The sequence below is a fragment of the Eublepharis macularius genome, chromosome 1, assembly GCF_028583425.1.
Source record: "Eublepharis macularius isolate TG4126 chromosome 1, MPM_Emac_v1.0, whole genome shotgun sequence".
NCBI lineage: Eukaryota > Metazoa > Chordata > Lepidosauria > Squamata > Eublepharidae > Eublepharis > Eublepharis macularius.
Window position 1 is genome coordinate 237,450,916 of NC_072790.1, and position 21,856 is coordinate 237,472,771.

The 21,856-nt window shown below is 49.7% G+C and overlaps 1 protein-coding gene across 3 annotated transcripts in view; it reads right to left on the reverse strand.

Moving 5' to 3' along the window:
• RUSC1 (RUN and SH3 domain containing 1) overlaps nucleotides 1–21,638 on the reverse strand; it is a 34,384-nt gene extending 12,746 nt beyond the window's left edge. For 2 of the 3 annotated variants that reach the window (XM_054994148.1, XM_054994140.1), the window contains exons 1-4: nucleotides 21,562–21,638; nucleotides 14,474–16,187; nucleotides 6,915–7,442; nucleotides 2,029–2,127 (exon numbers count right to left, since the gene is read on the reverse strand). In XM_054994148.1, the coding sequence (XP_054850123.1) occupies nucleotides 2,029–2,127; nucleotides 6,915–7,442; nucleotides 14,474–16,091 (2,245 nt within the window). In that variant the 5' untranslated portion in view covers nucleotides 16,092–16,187; nucleotides 21,562–21,638. The remainder of the gene's footprint in view (nucleotides 1–2,028; nucleotides 2,128–6,914; nucleotides 7,443–14,473; nucleotides 16,188–21,561) is intronic. The other variant, XM_054994155.1, reaches the window with a different exon arrangement.
• Nucleotides 21,639–21,856: the final 218 nt, after the last annotated feature.

A 21,856-nucleotide genomic window follows, 5' to 3' on the forward strand; every position in this document is an offset into this window, starting at 1 on the left:
CTTTCTAAATAGTGAGGAAACCCACCCCGAAGGTCACCCTAGATAAAATATAATGAAAATCCACCCAGGGATCTCTCATCTCTTAAAATTTCTATTTATGGCAGCCACATGGGGGAGACCATCACCAGCTTCTAAACAGGATCAGGGAGGGGTAACATTTGCCCTGGCTATTCCCGCCCCCCTTGGCTGATATTTGGTATTACGCCTGCTGTTAATGTATCGATTAACTATCTGCAAAGGAGGTTAGGCAAAGAAAGAGATTGACTGGCCCAAGGTCCCCAGAAAGCTTCATGGCAGAGGGGGGATTTGAACCCGGGTCTCCCAGATCCCTACTCCAACGCCCAAAAGCCTCTGCCAAGCTGGCTTTCACTGGTCTGTTTCACTGTCCATCTAAGGACAGATGGACTCACATTCTAGCTGTATCCGAAGAAGAGAGCTGTGACTCATGAAAGCTCACACCCTACCACAAATTTTGTCAGTCTTATCGGTGCTATTGGACTCTTGCTCTTTTGTACTTTCACTGGTCTGTCTGAGATGGGTGGATGGATAACAGCGATCTGATAATCCCCAGGCAGGAGAGGCTGGAGGGAGAAGGTGCCTGCTGCAAGCAGTCTGGCTTCTTTTGGAGTTCCTGGAACACAAAGATGTTGCCATAGAAACCAGTTCTGTGCCTTTTCCAAAGAATAAAGGTTCAAGGAGAACCTGCAGTCGCCATGGCAACAGGCTCGGCTTGGATGGGAATGGCAGAAGGTATCCCAGGCACGGGCAGGGCTCAGAGTGCCTCCCTCACCTCCCTTGGGCACGTCCTGCCCCTTCCTTAGTTTGGAGTCAGTTGTGTGACATCTCTTGGGCAGAGGCACAAAGAATAAGAGGGAAAGAACCAGGCACTTCATCCAAGAGTGCTTAGCCCTCCTGATGTGTTTTCGATTGTAAGCTCCTCTGGGCAGGGGGCTTATTTTGTATTTGTTGCTGGGAAATGCATGTTGCAAATTAAACACCAAATGCCCCCTCAGCATCTACTTTCTCAGGATCTACTTTCTCATCCTCTAAGGCTACATTCACGCATAGTTTGGACCAGGGGTCATTTTGTAGAAAAAGAGCTGGAGGAACTTATTAGCATAACTCATTAGCATATGCCACACCCCTTGACATCACCGGAAATGTGTCATTAGCATAACTGATTTGCGTGTGCCACACCCCCTGACATCACCTATCCTGGCTGTTTTGGACCCAATCCTGGCTATTCAGGGCTGGAATTGGGCCCAAAATGGCAAAAAGGGGCTGAAAACGGCTGAAAAGGGGCCCAAAATGGTCCCGCTGCTGAGTGGGAGAGTGATCTACCACCCGTCAGAGGCCCGATACAGGACGAAATGGGCCCAAAATGGCCGAGATTCAGGTGGGCAGGACCACCTGACGTGACCTCTTTGGGGAACTACCGGAACTGCATTCCTACGCATTCCTCCTCGAAATGAGCCCTGGTTTGGACACCACACAATTAGCACAATAGAGCAGCAGTGATAGAGCACCAGGCAATTGATTGATTTTTTAAAGAGATATATATATATTTTAAACAGTGCACAAAATGTCCTTAATATTGACTGCACTAATCTCACACTGTGTAATCTGCCTTGAGTCTCAGTGAGAAAGGCAAACTATAAATGACATAAATAAATAAAAAGATCAACAACAGTATATAACAGAAAATTAAAGCTACAAGATATTTCTACTCTCCACCCCCGTAGTTATTTATATTAAGATATATTATATTCAGCATTTTGTATTCAATACGATACTCAACATTTTAAATTCTATATTTTAGGTTACTTATTTAAAGTAACCTAAATAGGTTTATTTACTAAAATTTTTCTTAGTTTTTCTTAATTTTCAGCTAATTAAGACATTAAGAATTAATTAAGAAATTAAGGCAATTGATTTATGGATCCAACAGAAAGCTTGGATCCTAGAGGATTTGAAGAAAGATGCAGGATGGAAGATAGGAAAACTATTTCATTCCGCCCAGCTGCTTACCTTTCTTTTGTTCTCTCAGCTGCACGGAGACTCGGTCCGCAGCTGCACCCCAAGTACGGCCTGTGCTTGGGACCCCACCAAAGGACTGAGAATGTCTCACTGAAGAAAAAATGGCGGGGGGGGGGAGAATTGGGGTTAACATGGTAGGACAGAAGGATGGCTTGCTTCCCGTACACACTTCGATACTCTCGGATGGATCCAGCCAGGTTTTTCACTCAATCTCACCTAATTTCTCTCCTTATTATCTAGAGGACTTAGCCGTGTTAGTCTGTAGTTGCAAAATAGTAAAAAGTCCAGTAGCACCTTTAAGACTAACCCACTTTATTGTAGCATAAGCTTTCGAGAAGCTCAGCTCTTTTCGTCAGATGCTCCCGTCCCCCAAGAACAGAGGAAGCTGTTTTGTACTGAATCCGATCCTCAGTCCATCAAGCTCAGACTGCCTACTCAGACTGACAGGGACTCTCCAGTGAATGTTGTAGGGATAATAATAACATTCTTTGTAAACTGCTCTGAGTGGGTGTTAAGTTATCCTGAAGGGTGGTATAGACATCGAATGTTGTTGTTATTAGAACCTGTTCCTCTTTGACCCGCTGCTGTCCAAACTTAACAGAGAAGCGGAAGAGAGTTCTATTAATGCCGACACATCGACTTAGCTAAATAGAACCTCCACATGCTGCAGCAGTCTACCTCGGATTACCACTGGAGGGGGGCAATGATGGAGGGGAGGCTTTGGTCTCCATACCATCCTGGGCACCTGGTAGGCCACTGTGGATGCTGGTCTAGATGGACAATTAGGCTGATTCAGTAGGACGCTTCTTCTGTTCTTAAGACTGATCCAGAGGCGATCTCTGCAGCTGAACTAAGATCACAGGGGACACGGAAGCAGGCTGCTTACACCTTTTCCTCTGGGGCCAGAGCTAGGGTTGCCAACTCCAGGGAAGTTGGGAAATTCCTGGGGATTGACATGTAGAGCTTTGGGGAAGTTTGAGGAGGGAGCTGAGCAGGGATATGATGCCACAGAATCTACCCTCCAAAGGTGCCATTTTCTCTAGGGCCACAGATCTCTGTAGCCCGGAGATGAGTTGGAATTCAGGGAGGTCTCCAGCCACCACTGGGAGGTTGGCAACCCCAGGCCAGTCTTTCACCATCCCTTGCAATAGTATCGCGAATCTTGAGCTGGGGCCTGGAGACTTCCTGGAATTGCAACTGATTTCGGAGACGGCTAAATTGCAACTGATAACAAAGCTGAAGACAAAGCATCCACCTGGACTGAATCGAGACTTAGGCTTCCTGCCAATGCTGATTTCTCCACACCCACTACCCCTCTGCATATCCCACCTAATCCAATCATGCCTGCTATTGTCATTCACCGGGTTTTGTCATTCAGCATCTGTAATCACTCCGCTCTCCAAGATATAAGGACCGGTGGACTCACGTTCTAGCTGTACCCGAAGAAGTGAGCTGTGACTACCACAGATCTTGTTCGTTTTATTGGTGCTACTGGACTCTTGCTCTTTTCATCTAATTTCCAGATGATAGAGATCAGTTCCCCTGGAGAAAACGGCTGCTTTGGAGGGGCAACTCTATGGCATTATACTTCCCCTTTCCAAACTTCTCTGTCCCCAAGCTCCACCCCCAAATCTCCAAGAATTTCCCAACCCAGAGTTGGCAACCCTATCCTTCAGGTGCGATTGTTCCCCGCTGTATCTCAACATCTTCCTTCAGAAGCACTCAAGATTCTGCCTCTGTGGACTAGGATTAAGAGCAGCTCCCCCCGCCCCCTTCTAATGCTTCTCTCAAAAGTTTGGGAAGCTCATTAACTCCTCCAGCTGCAAATCCAACCTCACGCTAGTAATTTATTACATGCATTAGAACATGCCTGAATTCTCACATACAGCTGTAGAGTACACCCTCCTGCAACATTTGTGTGAGAGGATCTGTGGGACTGGCAATCTCTCTGAGAGCCAAGCTATAAGTGATGAATGACACTTGCCTGGCAAGTGAACAGACTCCCGTGTATTCCTCCCTGTTCACTTGCCGTTCACTTGCGCTCCAGCAAGTGAACGGCAAGTGAACAGGGAGGTACACACGGGAGTCTGTTCACTTGCCAGGCAAGTGTCATTCATCACTTGTAGCTTGGCTCTGAACCTCTCCTGAAAAGCACACCCACAAAGAACTGTCGTTAGAATAAAGCGACTTCCCCTCTTATGCTTCCCATATCAAGTTTAGATTGTTGTGGGCCAGGAGGGGAGGGAGGTTGAAACTGGTACCCAGGGTTACCAACTGATCATTTTAAAAAGCCAGGCCTGTTCTTGTGCCTTTGAAAGCAGCTTGGTCTGCAGATGGTAACAGCTGACAATGCTTCTCTCTCTGCTTTGAAAAGCTCCACCCCAAGGGAAGGCAAAGAAACACAAGATGATTAAAAATTTGCCAAGCCTGCTTACACACACACACACATCCAATGAGATCGAGTGAAGGGCCTTCTCTCTTTCACAGTTTTATCCCGCCCTTCTTCCAGGTAGCGCAGGTTGGCGCACGTAGTTCTCCTCTGCTCTGCATTATCCTTACAAGAAAGGCTCCAGATGCTACAAGATCCTGTCCTATCTTGAAAATTCACAACCCACCTTCAGGGGTCTGGCCATGCACTCCTAGTAAAGCTGTCAACCTCCAAGTCCGGCCTGGAGATGTCTCAGAATCATAACTGATCTCCAGACAACAGAGATCAGTCTTCCTGGAAAAAAAATGGCTGATCGAGAGGATGAACTCTATGGAATTATACCCCACTGAGGTCCCTGCCCTTCCCAAACCCCTCCCTCCCATGCTCCACCCCCAAATCTCCAGGAATTTCCCAATCCAGAGTTGGCAACCCTACCCCCAGACTGGTAGCTGCTGACCTACATGGCCATAGTGGACTGAACAAAATCAAGAAAACCGGGCAGCTGTAGAATTCCCCAGGAGGTCAAAAATGCCGTTTTTTTTTGCACGGCCATTTTAGGGTCCAATCTCTCCATCAGCAGGACCAAATGGAAAGCTGATCCTGGATTTATATTGCTTCCAACTGCAGAATGAGGCCAACAAGACATGGGAGACTCCCTTCGTACAGAAAAACAGCATACCGGTTCCACCTAAGTTTCTCCTTGACATTCTAGCTTTCTATGAACAGGGAGCTTCATTACGTCAAGGGGGGATCATGCTCTTCGGCCGAGTTTCTTCTTTAATGTATTTTTAGTGCCTGGCTGTTTGGCACATCAACCTATAAGCGTAATTTAGGGATTGTGGCTCAGCGGAACAGCCTCTGCTTTGCATGCAGGAGTTTCAACTCCCAGCATCTCCAGCTTAGAAGGACCAGGCAGTAGGTGATGCGAAAGACCTTTGAGACCCTGGAGATCTGCTGCCAGTCGTCTCTCTACACGTGAAGAACACGTCTCGGGAGATGCAATGGAAGCTGGGAAGGGTAGTTTAAAAAGACAGAGCTGGTGGCAGACCAAAGGCTTTGCTATACAGTGGAGCTGTGGGAAGGGGCTGTGAAATGCCAGAAGAGAAACTTCAGCCTATTATAACCTCTCTGGAAGGCAACTCCAGCCCATTTCCATTCCTCCCTGCCCTCTGGTTGCCATCCCACACAGTTTTAGACAGGAGAGGTGAAATTGACAGAGCCTTTGGGGAGGCGAAGATGAAATTAACAAACCTTCTGAGGAGCAATCTCCGTCAGCTCTGTCTTTTTAAACTACGTTTCCTGGCTAACATTGCGTCCCCCTGCACTTGAGGAACATGTGCCAAGGCGTCTTGTGTACTGACCTTGATGGACTGATGGTCTGATTCAGTATAAGGCAGCTTTGTGCATACAACTAAAGGCACTGCCGGAATCTGGGACAGACTGGTGCTGCACCCTGCAGATATTCAATATGACTCTCTTGTCCTGGACAGGGCACCCCAATTGCCATGTTTCTCTTGTTCCGTTTCCCCATCTGATCTCTTTGACTCAGGATTCCATATTCTGAAAATAATTCCTTCTTCAAAGCAAACTCCAAAGCTTCTAGCCTTCCTCATCCGCTTACTTTCCGATGTTCTGAAAATCTTTCTTATAATTTAGCGGGGGGGACCCACCCAAGTTTCTAACTCTTACGATTGTGAACGAAAGATCTGAAAACTGGAGTACTGGCCAGCTGAAATCCAAGGAAAAGAGCACATAGGCTGAGGACATTTTCCAGTCAGTAGGTCTTCAATACCCATTCTGTGTCTACACATTATACTCCTATGCTTCAAAAGCTTTACTTTTAAAATGTGTAAGCGTATTCCCCACTTCCTGTGCTTATGGGAGAGTAACTGTTTTGGATGTGCCTTCTGGACAGAAGGAGGCCAGAGCAGATACTCATGCAGAGATACAACAGACAGCCTTCTTCCACGGGCAGGTTTATTTTGCTACATCTCCATAGCAGAAGTGATGAATGCTCCAATAGATGAGGGGCAGGCAGTAAACCCAGATGAGCTTGACTAAAAAGAAACAAAACCCGTGACTGTCATGCCTCTGTATGATTAAATGCTCTGGCCATCTCATATACAAACTTGGGTCATAATTACCTTCAGAAGAGGTTGACTGGAAGTTAGCCAGTAACTCATGCAGAGATAAAGTGGGCAGCCTTCTCTATTGTACATCTATAGTAAGAGCAACTGAATTGCCCAACCAAACTGTATGCAGAGATAGACAGAATAACCCTTCCTGACTGGGAATGAGAGTGAGTCTGGCATGCAGAGACACAACAGGAAGCCTCCCTTGCAGCCGATTCTCAAGGGAACCTTTTGTTATTTAACCTATTTGCTCCTTATGGGAATGACAGAGAAAGGGGAATGGGATAAAGGAGAGGATTTGGGAACGGGCAGCTTACGTTGTTCAGGATGTCCCGGATTCCTTGTTCCCATACTGTTCCGGGACACTCTCCCTGGGCCCGCTCCAGCCTGGCTGTCGAGGGAGCAATGGGCTCCAAATGGCAGCTTGGGGACCTGGCGGGTCGGGAAAGCTAAGGCGGGGAATGTTCTGCTGCGGGGAAAGAGCGGGGAGAACAGCACAGCCAGATCAGGGCTCTCCAGGAAAGGTAAAACACTCCTGGCAGGTGGAGAATAGGCCCCGATGGGGGAGAGGCGGATAGGGAGCAGCTCCTCGGGGGACAGCGTGCCGAGAACCTGGCCCTGCTTGCTGGCCAGCAGGCAGACTTCCTCGCAGGACAAGGTCTTCAGCCGGGGGCAGAAGGGCGACCCCAAAGGGCTCGGGGAGGTCAGCTCCACGCTCTCCAAGCTGGGGCAGAGGGACGGGTGCAAGGACTCGGCTGACTTGCCGTCTACCACTGAGAAACGGAACAGGAGTGGATGGAAAGGCAGATTCTGGGGCCGAGAGGAGCAAGCGGGGAAAGCACCAGCTGCAGGCAGGAAGGGGAAGGGGGCAGGCAGGCCAGAGCAAGGAGTCCGGGGGCCAAGAGGGGCAGACGGAGATATGAGAATGGCGGGGGGGGGGGGAGGGCATCACAGAGGGGAAGGTGCAAAATGAGGCAGGACATTAAGCCAGACCAATAGATGGATAGGATGTGGGAGGGAAGGGGGGAGCCAGAAGGAGGCAGGAATTTGGACCGGGATGGAGAGGGGAAGGAAAGAATATGAAAAGAGAATGTTAATTCACAGCAGACAATAAAAACAAAAAAACACACAGACCATGAATTGGATATACCCCAAATTGTGGCCCAGCCTTCAGTGTGAAGCCGCCATGGGAAAGGAAATACTGCATTCTGATTTTAAGAGAATGGCCTTGTGGCCCGTTCTGCACATGCTCAGAGTCCCTCCCATTTTATTGTCTCTCTCAGCATCCCAGGGATCAAGCGTTTGGGCTCAAAGGGAGAGTCCCGGATTCAAAATAAGCCCAGAGCTTGTGATCAGAGAGGAGGAGAGACCTACTTTGACAATAGGGGAGCCAACCAGGAAAGGGGGTGGCAGCCTCTAAGACCGGCATAGAAGGGAGAATTTTGATGGGTGCAGCTTCTCACAGGTGGGTGACATTCCCTCTCCTGCCCAGCTCTTCAAGGTAGGAGTGCCGGTATCTCCTTATCTGATTAAGAGGGGCCGTCGCTAATTCATACTCCACATTTACAAAACACATTGGCCCCCGGAGCCTCTGCCTACCCCCTCCCTGGCACTCATACCTGTGCCAAGTAGTTAGAAAGCGTATTTGTGGGCAGCTGCTATTCCTAGAGCCAGTTTGGTGTAGTGGTTAAGAGCAGCAGGACTCTAATCTGGAGAACCGGGTTTGATTCCCCAGTCCTCCACTTGAAGCCAGCTGGGTGACCTTGGGCCAGTCACAGCTCTCTCAGGGCTCTCTCAGCCCCACCCACCTCACAGGGTGATTGTTGTTGTGGGAATAATAACAGCATATTTTGTAAACTGCTCTGAGTGGGTGTTAAGTCATCCTGAAGGGTGGTATATAAATCAAATGTTATTGTTATTGTTATTATTACTAGTGGTTGGCAGTTGTTTATTCACCTGGACAGGTGAGTCAAAGGTAGCAATGCCGAGGCTGGCACCATTTTGCCATCTTCTGGGCAGGGGACACTGGGGGTGTGTAGGTGGGGAGGTAGTCGTGAATTTCCTGCATTGTGCAGGGGGTTGGACTAGATGACCCTGGGGGTTCCTTCCAACCCAATGATTCTATGATTTGCTTTCTCTCCCTTTGTAAGTGAATCAGGGCCACAGCTGGAGGGGGGACCCACTAGACAGTAACTTATTTTTTCAAATGTCCCCCCAAATCTGGAACTGTCCTTGACTGCGGTTGCACGAGCTCTCCCTATTTGGTTAAACTCCCTGGTCTCTTTGGGCGGCGGGCCTTATTAATGTAAAAAGCCCCCAATCGCTAGAAATGGCTTTTACTGAACTAGATCTCCCTTGAGGATTAGATGTCCCATCAGGGGAACTCAGGTCAGATTGAGGCTTATCTAAAAATCCCCCCAGAGTTTCAAGAGGGTAAGAAATCCCTAATCGTTGCTCTTACCGGTGGCTGAAGTTCTGTGACCTAAAACACGTATCTGGTTCCTATGCAGGGAATGACAGCTGCCTGGAGCCCCACAAGCAGCTGCCCCCTCCTCCCCAGAAGGCGATTAAAGGAGAGGTGGTGCATACAGGTCCAGTTTCCTTGCAGAAAATAAGTAAGGCGGGGGGGGGGGCACAGCCGGGCAAAAGAGAAACCGGCCGCCCTCTTCCTGCTTCCTTGTACAAACCACATGGTGGGAAGGAAGAGTGCAGGAGGGGAGAACTTTTCCAAACTCTGAGTGGCAACCAAGTGAACCAATCAGAGCAGCCCCCGTTTTCCAGGTTGCGTGAGCCAAGGTGTGTGTCGAGGGCTGGCAAAAAAAGACAGAATTCGTCTTGCACCTGTTCTCTAAGATAGATACATCTTTGGGATCCTTGAATGGGAATTGCACCTTGAGCCAGGGTGAATGGATGGGTTTGAGTATTTTAAGGAATGCCAGAAACAAATCCGGTGCTTTTAGAGTTGCCAGCTTTGGAAATTGGGAAATTCCTGGAGATTTGGGAGGTGGGGCCTAGAGAGGGCAGGGTGTGGAGAGGGGAGAAAGCTCAGTAGGGTATAATGCCATAGACTCCAATCTCCAAAGCTGCCGTTTTCTAGCGACGCCGGGTCCCCTTACGCTCCCAGCAGGAGGGGGAGCAAACCTGGCACTTACCTGAAGCTGTTTTCATGTGCCTGCAAAGCACATGTGCACTCCTGGCAGACACAATGACTGCACTTCTGCAAGTCATGCCGTCGCATCGAGCGGCAGGCACGCTGCCGCAGCTTTACAAGGGCCGGTCGCTGCCATCTGGAGATCGGTTGTGATTCTGGGAGATCTCCAGGTCTCATGTGCAGGTTGGCAACCCTAGGGACTCTGACGCTGTCGTAGACTGCCTCCAAGTCGCCTTATACCAAATTAGACCATTCAGTCTAGCTCAGTGTTGTTTACTCTTGACTGATGGTGGTTCTCCGAGGTCTCGCGTAGAAGGAAGTCTTTTCGGAGACCCGCGAGTTGCAGGTGTTGGGATTAAAGCTGGCAATAGATTTTAGCCAGACGAAAAGAAGCACCTCTTTACTCAACGAGTAATGAAATTATGGGATTCACTGCCAGGAGATGGAGTGATGACCCTAAGCATAAAAAGGTAGGTAGGTGCAAGCACCGAGTCATTACTGACCCATGGAGGACGTCGAATCACGACGTTTTCTTGGTAGACTTTTTACGGGGTGGTTTGCCATTGCTTTCCCCAGTCATCTACGCTTTACCCCCAGGAAACTGAATACTCATTTTACCAACCTCAGAAGGATGGAAGGCTGAGTCAACCTTGAGCCGGCTACCTGAACCCGGCTTCCGGCAGGATCGAACTCAGGTCGTGAGCAGAGCTTGGGCTGCAGTACTGCCGCTTACCACTCTGCGCCACGGGGCTCCTGACCCTAAGCATAGATGGCTTTAAAAGGAGATTAGATGGGACCCATGGAGGAAAGATCCCTTTGTGGTTGCTAGCCAAGGTGACTAAGGGGAACCTCCATGTGCAGAGGCAGTTAACCTTTGAATATCACTGCAAGGAGGCAACGTCAGGGGAAGGCCTCGGCCTCTGTGCCCTGTTGTTGGCCCTCCAGAGTAACTCGTTGGCCCCTGAATGAGACAGGAAGCTGGACTAACAGTGCAATCCTAAGCAGTGTTACTCTAGGCTAAGCCCATCGAAGTCAATGGGCTTAGATCGGAGTAACTCTGTTTAGGATTGCGCTGTAAAGAAACCACTGTTCTGATCCGGCAGGGCTCTTCTTACGTTCTTTATTCTTATGGGACCTTCTGTACGTGAAACAGGCACACAGAGTTACGAAGCCTCTGTATGTTTGTGAGCCGCAACAACTTTTTAATCAGTAGCGATGCCGCAAGCAGCCATCGCTCCATGAAACTATCTTTTTTTAAAAAAGAAAGAAAACTATTCTATGTTCCCAGCTGGAGATTTTGCTGCTCACAGTCACTCAGCTCTACATGGGGGACAGTTATAATATTTTTTAAAATTTGCTTCATGAATCACGGTTATTGGATGGTTAGAAAGGACAGGGAAGAACAGGCAGGACACAAAGAGGACAGGATTGATTGGCAGGCAAAAAACATGCCAATAGAAATTCAGCATTTGTGATGGCCGATTGGCTTTTTTAAAAATCAAGACACGGAAGAGTGTGTGAGCGCGCATGCATGCTAACAGTAGCTTGTAGCTGGAAGGAAAGGAACACTTTCTTCAATATTTGCCTGTTTGCCAGTCAAGATCTTCTACCAAGGCGCTAAACTGTGCGCCTTCACCTTCTGAGTTGAGGTGGACAGCCCCTAGGCACGGGGACTTTTTGGTGGTGGCTTTTCTGCCCTGGAACACTCACACCCCAACAGTTTGCCCACTGCCAAATTTTCTTCTCGCTAGGTGAAAACTTTTCTCCTAGTCTTTTGGGTGAGCCAGCATCTGTGTCCGTCTATGTTTGATCACCTCCCGTCTTTCACCCTAATTGCTATGGATCATAGACTCATGGGATTGGAAGGGCCCTCTAGAGACATCTAGTCCAACCCCCCTGCACAATGCAGGAAATTCACAACTACCTCCCCTCTCACGCACACACCCAGTGACCCCTGCTCCATGCCCAGAAGCTGGCAAAACACCGTCAGGATCCCTAGCCAAACTGGCCTGGGGAAAATTGCTATCTGACCCTGGGCATGTAAGAAGGGGCCACAAGAACTAAGCACTGATGTAACCCTTCCTGCCCTCCCTCTCATGAGGTTCACAGAATCAGCTTTGCTGTCCGATGGCCATCTAGCCTCTGCTTAAAAACCTCCAAAGAAGGAGAGCCCATCACCTCCCGAGGAAGCCTCTTCCACTGAGTGGCCGCTCTCACTGTCAGGAAGTTCTTCCTAATGTTTAGCAGAAAGCTCTTTTGATTTAATTTCAACGTGTCAGTTCTGGTCTGACCTTCTGGTTCTCTAATTAATTTTTACTGATTTTGATGCTATGGATTTTTAAGAGGACTTTCCAAGAATCCTGGTAACTTGGTTCTTTAATTCATAGTTTTCCTGGTTCTGACAACTCTGTTTTATTGTTGAGTTGGGAAAGCTGCTTTGGGAACAGGCAAGCTGTAAGTATTTCAATAGAAGGACAAAGTGGTGCTCTTGACAAAGTATTTGACATCTGCATGTCGCCTGTTTTTCAGGGAAAAGTGCTGGGAAGTATATTTTGTATTGTCCCCATTTTATCTTCACAACAACCCTACAAGGTAGCATAGATGAGAGAAGAAGACTAGCCCACCCATTCAACTTCATGGCTGAGTAGAGATTTGAACCCAGATTCCGTAAGGACAACATTGTGTCTAGGACACCACATGATGGTTGGGTTATCCCAGCTTTACATTTGCTGGTTCAGCAAGGGAGCTTCGGCATCATCCCAGACAACACAACAGCAACAACAGGCGTGGGAAAGGAGCACATGCAAGGAACACCAGCTGGGAGCAGGATTGGAGTGGCACAGGGAGATCGCTCAAATGTCCCTGGGGCATCCCTAATTCAGAATGGAGCAGCGACATTGCATTGGTCAATCATTTTAAAAGCGTCTTAAACAATTAAGGCAGTGGTTAACTGGGCAAAAGATTTTTCAACAAGATTTTCAATACAAGCACCGACAAAAACCAAGGGTGGGAGGTGCCTTTTTAAGAAGAGGCATTCCCCCTCCTCTTGCACAGCAGGAATGCCTCTTCTCGTCCTTGTTTAAAGGAGGCATTCCTGTTTTTTTTAACACAGAGGAATGCCTCTTCTCAGACGGTGTCAGCTGTGACAAAAACAAGACAGGAACACCGTTCTTCAGAACTACCGCTTATTCTTATGCAAATACATGCAGATTTAATCGATTGTACGGCCTAAGATGGATCTAATCAGGCAAGAGTTCTTACTCTTTTCCTTTTATTCCCTTAGGAGCTCATTGATTCATAAATCTCGAGCAGCAGAAAATCGTTATTCCTTATCTTTTTTGGATACCAGGGCTAAAAGGACTGAGACGTAGGTTAAGAGTCCTTATTTGGATTTATAAATCAGCCCTTAAGTTTGAAAAGTTTCTGAATCTCTCCAGAGGGCAGATGTCCTTGGGGGTGCAATAGATAACACCCCACTATACCTCAGCCTTCAACGGAGGGTGTGCGTGGGTGGAGCCTTGCCCCTTTAACAGAAGCATAATGTGTAGAAATGGGTAGCTAAACATTTTTTTGTGGCACAGAGGTAAATAACAGTCCCCTGGTAAATAACATCTGAGTAAGTCTGTGTTGATGGAAAAGGACATTTTTTCTCCAGGTTGTTGGCAGCCTTACGCATCCTCAACAGTCTCCCCAGATAAGCTTGTGGTCTTCACCAAAGCTTCCTCCTCCATGTAACAAAGTCAGCCATTTTATGGCAGCTTCCGGCAGTGTCCACCTGAGGCTCAGCTCCCCCACCCCCAACCTTGGCAGACAAACATTTAGTTCCATGGTAGCCTCACCCATAGATAAGACCCCTCCCCAATCCCCAATCCAGTCACTCTCACCAAATTTAGCTGACTTCCCAAGAGGATGATTCTATCAAGGACTGGGGGGCGGGGAGGAAAAGGAGACCCCTACCAGACAGGGGGGAAACAGCCTGGTTGGCTCTTCTGCTTTTAACACCAGATTGATCATGCAGAAATGAGCACATGAGAAATAAATGCTGTTCACTTTCAAAGGCCTGCAGATAAAGCCTGTGCTAAAAAGCACAGAAGCCAAAGACAATGCAGATCTTGGCAACCCTGCTAAACCATAAGGCAAAATGATGAAGCTAACGAGGGATGCCATTAGAGAGTGGAAGAAGGGGATGGTAGAACGATCTGGCCTATAGGAGCACAATCCCCCGGGAAGTGCTTGAGAAGGAGTCCCTGTTAATTCATGCTGAATCTCCTGTTCGGATTGCCCACATGCCAGCAGCCAGGCCTTGGAGGAAAGTTTAAGTGGGAATGGTGCTAGGGCTTTTTTTCAGCCGGAACGCGGTGGAACGGAGTTCCGGAACCTCTTGAAAATGGTCACATGGCTGGTGGCCCCGCCCCCTGATCTCCAGACAGAGGGGAGTTGAGATTGCCCTCCGCGCTGCAGCGCGGAGGGCAATCTAAACCCCCCTCTGTCTGGAGATCAGGGGGCGGGGCCACCAGCCATGTGACCATTTTCCCCGAGGGCAACCCCCTGAGTTCCACCACCTCTTTCCCCAGAAAAAAAGCCCTGACTAGGGCCAAAAATCACAGAAGAGAACAATAATGGGGGGGGGGACGCATCTCTATAGCTCTGCCACCCACTCTCCTGCCCACTTCGAGGTCCACCACCCAACACGGGCCAAGTCCGAGTGGCATAACTATGTCTTACCCTCTGCATGGCACCGATCTCCTCTCTCTGCCTTCCCCGGGATATCCCTCCATGGGGGCATATCTTCTAAATCTTTACGGAGCGCCTTCTGCTCCATTCCTTCCTCCTCGCCTTCTTCACAGCCACGTTCCACAATGGGCTGCAGCCCTGGGCGAGACTTTTTTCTCCGGGGCTGGGTTTCCTTCAGCGCCCAGAAATGACCGTTTGGTGGTAGCTCCCAATCAGTCTCCTGGGGACCGTTCCCATTAGAGATGCCCTTGGCTGAATCCAGGTGTTGAGATGGATGGGCATCAACCTTTGCAGCCGGCTGGGTCTTCTGCTTACGGTAACGCAGTTCTTTGAACGTGGTCACCTCTCTTTGACCACAGCTGCCAGGGTTCGCTGTTTTTTCTGGCGAGATCGGGGGGCCGCTTGTCTCCTGGCTTGGGGCGCTGCCGCAAGTGAATTCGTTACAGGGGGGAAGCTCGGTGTCAGGAGAAAATATTATCAGCCAGTCGCTTTGGTCCTTCCTCGTCTGTGGAAAGGGTGGCACGGCCGTAATCTTCTTCCGTTTTTGCGCTAACTCATGGAAGGAGGTGATGTTCTTCCGGCCATTCTCACCTGGCTGGTCACTGTGGCTCAACTGCGATTCCGATAGGGTCGATGGGGCCACCGCTGCTGCTGGCTTCCCGACTTCACATCGCTTCAACCCTAACAGGCCCCTCTTGGTTCTGGGGGGAATTGGAGGAGGAACCTTGGTACAGTAACCAGGCCTGGGTGGAACAGCCCGGTTCAAGTTGACATCCAGCTGTCCCGAGGGGAGAGCAGAGAGATTTTCAGACTTGGCTGGCTGAGCAGAGAGGGCGTTGCAGTTAGAATCTAGCTGAGTGCCGATATGGGGGGCTGGCACGGCTGGGGGTGCTCTGCTAGGACGAACGGGGGGCAGTGCTATCGGGGGGACACTGCTGACAACACTAGGGGGTGATTCGACGGGGCTTTCTGTGCAGGGAGAAGCAGATGGTGACTCCAGGGAACTGCTACTGCACAGGCTGTCAGGACTGTCCCGGACACGGGATGCTGGATGCTCGCCAAGCCGGATGTTGAGATTTGAACCTCCGTCATCACAGCCAGCCAGGGAGAGGGCACTGCGGGCGTCCTCCAGTGGGACTATGTTGGGCTGGCTATCAGGGCTCGGGGCCTCCTCAGTGGGGAATTCCTTGCAGTATACCGAGACAGGCGTATCATCTAGGCTGAGATCCGAGCAGCTGCTTACAGAGGAGGAGGCCGCATCGGAAGGGGAGCCTGCCTCCTCTTCGTCGTCCTCCTCTTCCTTGTTCTTCGCAACAGGGCGGTTGGGCAAAATGGACTGGATCTGAAGGCCCAGCTTGGTGTCTGACCGGAGCGGGTGAGAACTGCAACATCGGCATGGCGTCAACGGGTTGTTAGAATTGGCATCCACCTGCTCGGGGGGTCCACCGCCGTGGCCCCGGCACTCTCGGCAATCCGTCTGCTGTCTCGGAGCCGAAGTATTGGAGTCTTCTTGGAGCTCTGGGTGGCGAGAGAGGTGGAGGCCCAAGGAGATGTGCTGCAGGTGGACGTGGTTTAAGTTGCAGATCAAACCTTTCTTCGGCGACTGCATGGCTCCAGAACACAAGAGGAAAAGGAACGTGGGGGGCCCCGCGCTGTCACCTCCGACCTGATCTCATCCACGGGGACGGTCAGAAGATTTAGTTTCCTGTGAATGGCAAAACCAGCTTCTAAGTTGCAGGGCAGTAGAGGGAGAAATGCCAGCAGAGGCATAAGGGAACTAAATAGAGGCTTCATTGCACTGTACAAGGCAGGTGAGGACAGCCAGGAATGGTGCAGCCAGGCAGAGGAAGATTATTAGGATAAGGCAAATTCATGGAGGAAAATAGGGCTGTTGGTGGCAGACAAATAGAACCTCCATGTTCAGGGGCAGTCTACCCCTGAAAGGTATATCTTAAAGGCAAGTGAGAGGGGAGGGATGTTGCCTTCATGTCTCCTTTTTTGACTTTTCCAGAGGCACCTGGCTGACTGCTGGAAATGGATGGACCTCTGGTCTGATCTGGCAGGGATCTTCTTTTGTTGTGTTGTGCTAAGGAACCCTATGCGTGGTGGAATGAAATGCATAGAGCACATCTCCGTATTTGCAGGACAGGTGGTTTTAACAGTTATATTTCCCTTCCTCCCCCAGGGACCCTGGGAAATGTAGTTCTAGAACGGGATCTCTGGCAGTGTTCTCAGCACTTCATCTGAACTACAAACCCCAGGTGTTTGAAAGAACACCCTGACACAAACTGCTATGCTGCCAAAAGACATGTCAAATGCATACAAAAATCTGGATGCAGATTAGAATAACCCAGGTTCAAATCCCCTCTCAGCCATAAAGCCTTCCAAGTAAGACTTGGGATAAGTCAAAAATGTTTTCGCTTAACCTATAGTCAGAGCTGCAGCTACTGGAAGGGATTCTCCCTTCAGAAAAATTCCAGGTCTCTTCCCTGAATTTTCAGTTTTCTTTTAAGTAAAAAATAAATTTCTCATCCTCTTATTTATGAAAAATTGAGGGGGAAAATGAAAACTGTATTATATCCTATTGCTCATCTATTTAGCTCTTTATTTTTATTGTATGATAAAATTTACATGCCGCCTCTCTAGAGATGCAGCTAAAAGCCAATGATGCTGGTAGAATGTACCATCAAGTCATAGCTGGCTTATGATGACCCCTGCTGGGTCTTCAAGGCAGAGGTGGTTTGTAATAACATTATTATTAGATTTCTATATCATCCTTCAGGACAATTTAATGCCCACTCAGAGCAGTTTACAAAGTGTGTTATTAATCACCCTGTGAGGTGGGTGGGGCTGAGAGAGCCCTGAGAGAGCTGTGGTTGACCCAAGGTCACCCATCTGGCTTTAAGCAGAGGAGTGGGGAAACAAACCTGGTTCTCCAGATTAGAGTCCTGCCTAGGGTTGCCAGCTTCAAGTTGGTAAATTCCTAGAGATCTGGGGAGTGAAACCTGGAGAAACTTTGAGAAAGTGGGGTTTGGGGAGGGAAAGGACCCTTGGCATGGCATAATTCCATAGAGTACACCCCCCAAAGTAGCCATTTTCTCCAGGCGAATTGATCTCTGTGGCCTGGAGACCACTTGTAATTCCGGGAGATCTCCAGCCACTACCTGGAGGCTGGCAACCCTAGTTCTGCCGCTCTTAACTACTACACCAAACTGGCTCCCTCTGCATTGCCTGCCTCTGCTTGTGACCCTGGACTTCCTTGGAGGTCTCACATCCAATTGCTAACCAAGGGCAACCTTGCTTAGCTTCCAAAATCTGACAAGATCGGGCTTGCCTGGGCTATCCAGGACACAACATAGCCACTAAATAGGTCTAATCGATCTTTTAAAAAGCCTTATTAGATATTACCTTTTCAGACCGGCTGGTGCATTTGTTTTCTTCGATGGCCAGGCTTGATCATAGGGCGGCCATTTTGACACATCCTGGGTGCCTGGGCAACCAGCTATAACAGCAGCAGCAGCAGCAGCCCTTCAGGACAACAACACCCACTGAGAGTGGTTTACATTATCCCCACAACAATCACCCTGTGAGGTGGGTGGGGCTGAGAGAGCTCCAAGAAGCTGTGACTGACCCATGGTCACCCAGCTGGCTCCAAGCAGAGGAGTGGGGAATCAAACCCTGCTCTCCAGATTAGAGTCCTGCCGCTCTTAACCACTACACCAAACTGGCTCTGTCTGTCTTCATCAGCCCAAGGGCTATCTAGCCCAGTATCCTATTTCTAGCAGTGGGCAGCTGGTGCCTCTGCGAAGCCTCCAAGCAAGGCGCAATCAGCCTTCCTCCTGGCAGAGAGGTTTTCTGGCCCTGAGCACCGAGGTTAGCTATCCTGCCTCATATCCATTAACAAACCTTTCCTCCATTAAAGAAAAATAAATCCAGCCCTCCTGAGAGGCCCAGGTCCACATCGGCAGACCGGATGACGGGAAGGACGCGCTTGGCATCCGTCTCTTCTCCGATCATCAATAATGCAGACGGAGAAATGAAGTTCTCATGACAACGGGGCCATCACGTGGGATGCCCCCTCCCTTCCACCCCCCCACCCTTATCCCTGGCTCTCTGACTCTAACATCCCCCTCCTCAACCCACAAACCTTTACGAACCAGGCTGGCTTGTTTATGCAGAAGATGCAAGAATTTTCTTTTAAGACTTAGTTGCCAAACAGACTGCAGCCCTTCAGCTGATGAACAAAAGGACAAAGCAAGCCGTTTGCTCAAGGTCAAGCTGAGGTCCACATCTCTGACTCCTTTTTAATTTCTAAAATGTATCTAGAACCCCTTTCTCTCAAAACCCAGCACTGAATGTCTCGGGCAGCTGATAGGAAGAGGAAATAGTCTGCACACCGAGTATCTCCTCTTTAGGGTCAGTCAAAATGGGTTTGGGGCCCAAGAGCTGAAAAATTGTGGCTAGAATCTGACCAACTAGCAATGCTAGGACATGGAGGCCATAGCAGTTTTTTTTAAAAAAGCTTTTAGAAATATAAATCTTTTTCTGTAGGTATCTGGGATGGCAGGTACATCCAACATTGCATGGGAGTAAAGAAAAGGGCTTTCCTTCCTAAACAATTTGTTAAGATTTTATTTATTGCCCGCCTTCTCAGTGAGACTCAAGGCGGATTACACAGCATCCCACCCACCCACCCCAATTTTCCCTATTGGGAAATGGGGAAATCCTTCCTACGCTAAGGCACGATAAATACATCAAGCCTCATTTTCCCCATCGAGGCTGCCAAACTCAGACCAAAGGCTGAGAATATTCGGGTGGGCAAGAGAAGGGGGGAATAAAAGGATCACTCGGGCGGGCTACATTGCAATAATTCACTTTGGGTAGCAAAGCGAGGAGGAGGAAGAAGGAATCTTAAAATTTTGCTATACAACAAGGAAGAAAAACAAAATTTCCGCCTACACATTTTGTTTAATCAAAACAGACCGAGGGGGGCATAAAATTGATAGATTGCTCCATCCTTTCCTAGCTTAACCCTTAAAGGCCTGGCATGAGGAAGAAGGTCTTATCATGTGAATATTCTGGGGTATTGGAAGGGAGAGAGAGATCTACTCTTCTCCATCCGAGGAAGCATAATTTCCCCTCTTGCTCACCCTAGGTAAAAATTAGCAAGCCTAGAAAGGTTGACACAGGTATTGTTCACACAAGGAGATGATATTGTGATATGATCCCTGAAGTTTATTTCTAGGGGCAGGAAGGGCAACGGGGTGCAAACCTATCTGGAAATAACACTTCCTACACATTGAAGGCCTCTCTACTGAATCTCTGATGCAAGAGGCCTCTTCACACTTGCCTGGAGCTAAGAGAAAATGTTCTCTGCACATGCTCAGGGGCTGTTTGTTGTTTTTTACTTCCTACGTTTCAGAGTTAAGTCTGGAATCTCTGATGCAAGAAGCCTCTTCACACTTGCCTGGAGCTAAGAGAAAATGCTCTCTACACATGCTCAGGGGCTGTTTGTTGTTTTTACTTCCTACGTTCCAGAGTTAAGTCTGGATTGAAAACGGTTTCCAAGGGAACCCTGGTGGAACAGAACGTCTAGCGGTGTGAACTACAGATGGAGTCTGCCTTTTGCTTCTGCCAGGTAACCACTGATGGAGGTACAGAAACCCATTTGCATTATGGGAGGATAAGCACGGTGACCTGCCTCGGAGGGCTGTTGTTACGATGACAACGTAAGAAAAGCAAAGTTCGAGTTCAAACATGCTTTGAACGTTCAGAAGCGTTACGTAAATACCAATAACTACGGTAAACAACACATTTCACAATACATTGTTTCTGCCAGGTATTATTATTAATTATGATTATCATCTCTCTTTTCCACAATCCACCAGATATTTGGGTTGGAACTTTTGGACCTTCATCGACTTGGATTTTATCCAAGAATCTAGGAGCCAGTGAGGAATAATCGCCTTAGCATGTGGCACGATCCAAGTAGTATGGTTGTGTGCAACTGGCCCGTTGTTGTCCTGTCTATGCCGATATTGCCTAGCTGTTTAGTTAGTCCTTTTGGAATCGCACCGAGTGCTCCTATCACTAGTGGAATAACTGCTGTATGTTTCTCCTAGAGACTCCACACTTCAATTCTTTTTTTATGAACTATTATTACATCCCACCTCCTGATCGGGGAGATCTCGAAGCAGAATACAAATGCAACCCTAACCTGCCCCATCTTTACGTCACAACAACCCTATGAGGTTGCTCGGCTTGGAGAGCCAGCAAACTAACCACAGGCGAGCCAGCATGTTTCATGACCAAATGGGGATTTGAACTCAAGTCTCGCAAGTCTAATGCTTTAAGCACCACATCTATTGGGGGGGGGGTCACCCACCTTACCCACCTACCTTGTTGCTTCCCCCAGGCTGGTGTGCAGGCAGGAAAGGGGACGCAGCCCCTTCCTTCTTCCCTGGCAGCTTCCGCCGCCCAGCCTGTCTGCAGGCGAATGGCCAAAGCACTGCAGAGGCTGGAGATGTGGGGGGGGGGGGGGGTGTTGGCGCCAGCCAGCCCAGCGCTGCAGGAGCCAGGGGAGAGGGCAGGCTCCAAGGCTGAGGGGCGGGTGGGTGGCCGGGCACCTGGATGCCAACAAGTGGGGAGGGGGGGTGTCTAACGGGATGATATTTGGCGCTTGGCTCTGCGCTGGGAGGAGAGAGAGAGGAATGCCTTCTGCTGGTGCCCCCCCCCCGTCGCGATGCCAACCTGACCAGCTCCGATGCCCTCCCCTACCCAGATTGCTGGAGGGGGGGGCTTGCTTCCAGCCTGGGGCGGGAGAGGCCGGGATGCCACACGGGCGGGGCCTCTGCGGCGCTGCAGAAGGGAGGGAGGGCCAGGCAGGTGGCACCAGCTTCGGGGAGGGGCCGGTCCTAGAAAGCGAGAACGTGGAGGTGGTGCTTTGGGGGGGGCAGACTGGGAAAGGATCTGCTACTGGGATCCGACTGGGATGCCCCTTCCGCCGACCCCCCCCCCAGCCAGCCCTATTGGCAGCCCCCCCCCCCGCCCATGCCTGGCCAATGCCCACCACCGCTCACCTGCCTCCTCTCTCTTCTGCCGGCTCTGCCGCAGGGCTCGCTTTGGTTTCTCCCAGCCCAGCCCAGCTGCGGCTAGAACAGGCGTCCGGGCTGAGCTCACCCAGCCGGGAGGGAGGAGCTAGAGAATGCCCCCCCCCCCAGGACAGACACCCCGGCTTAACCCTAACCCTGCCGCGCCCGAGCCTGTGGAGCCGGGCTGGGACAGACCCTGGCCGCCTTCTGGCTCCGGGAGACCCTCCAAGCGGCACACAGCACCAGCCTCGCCCCCTCAGCAGGCGTTCAGAGGTACACTGCC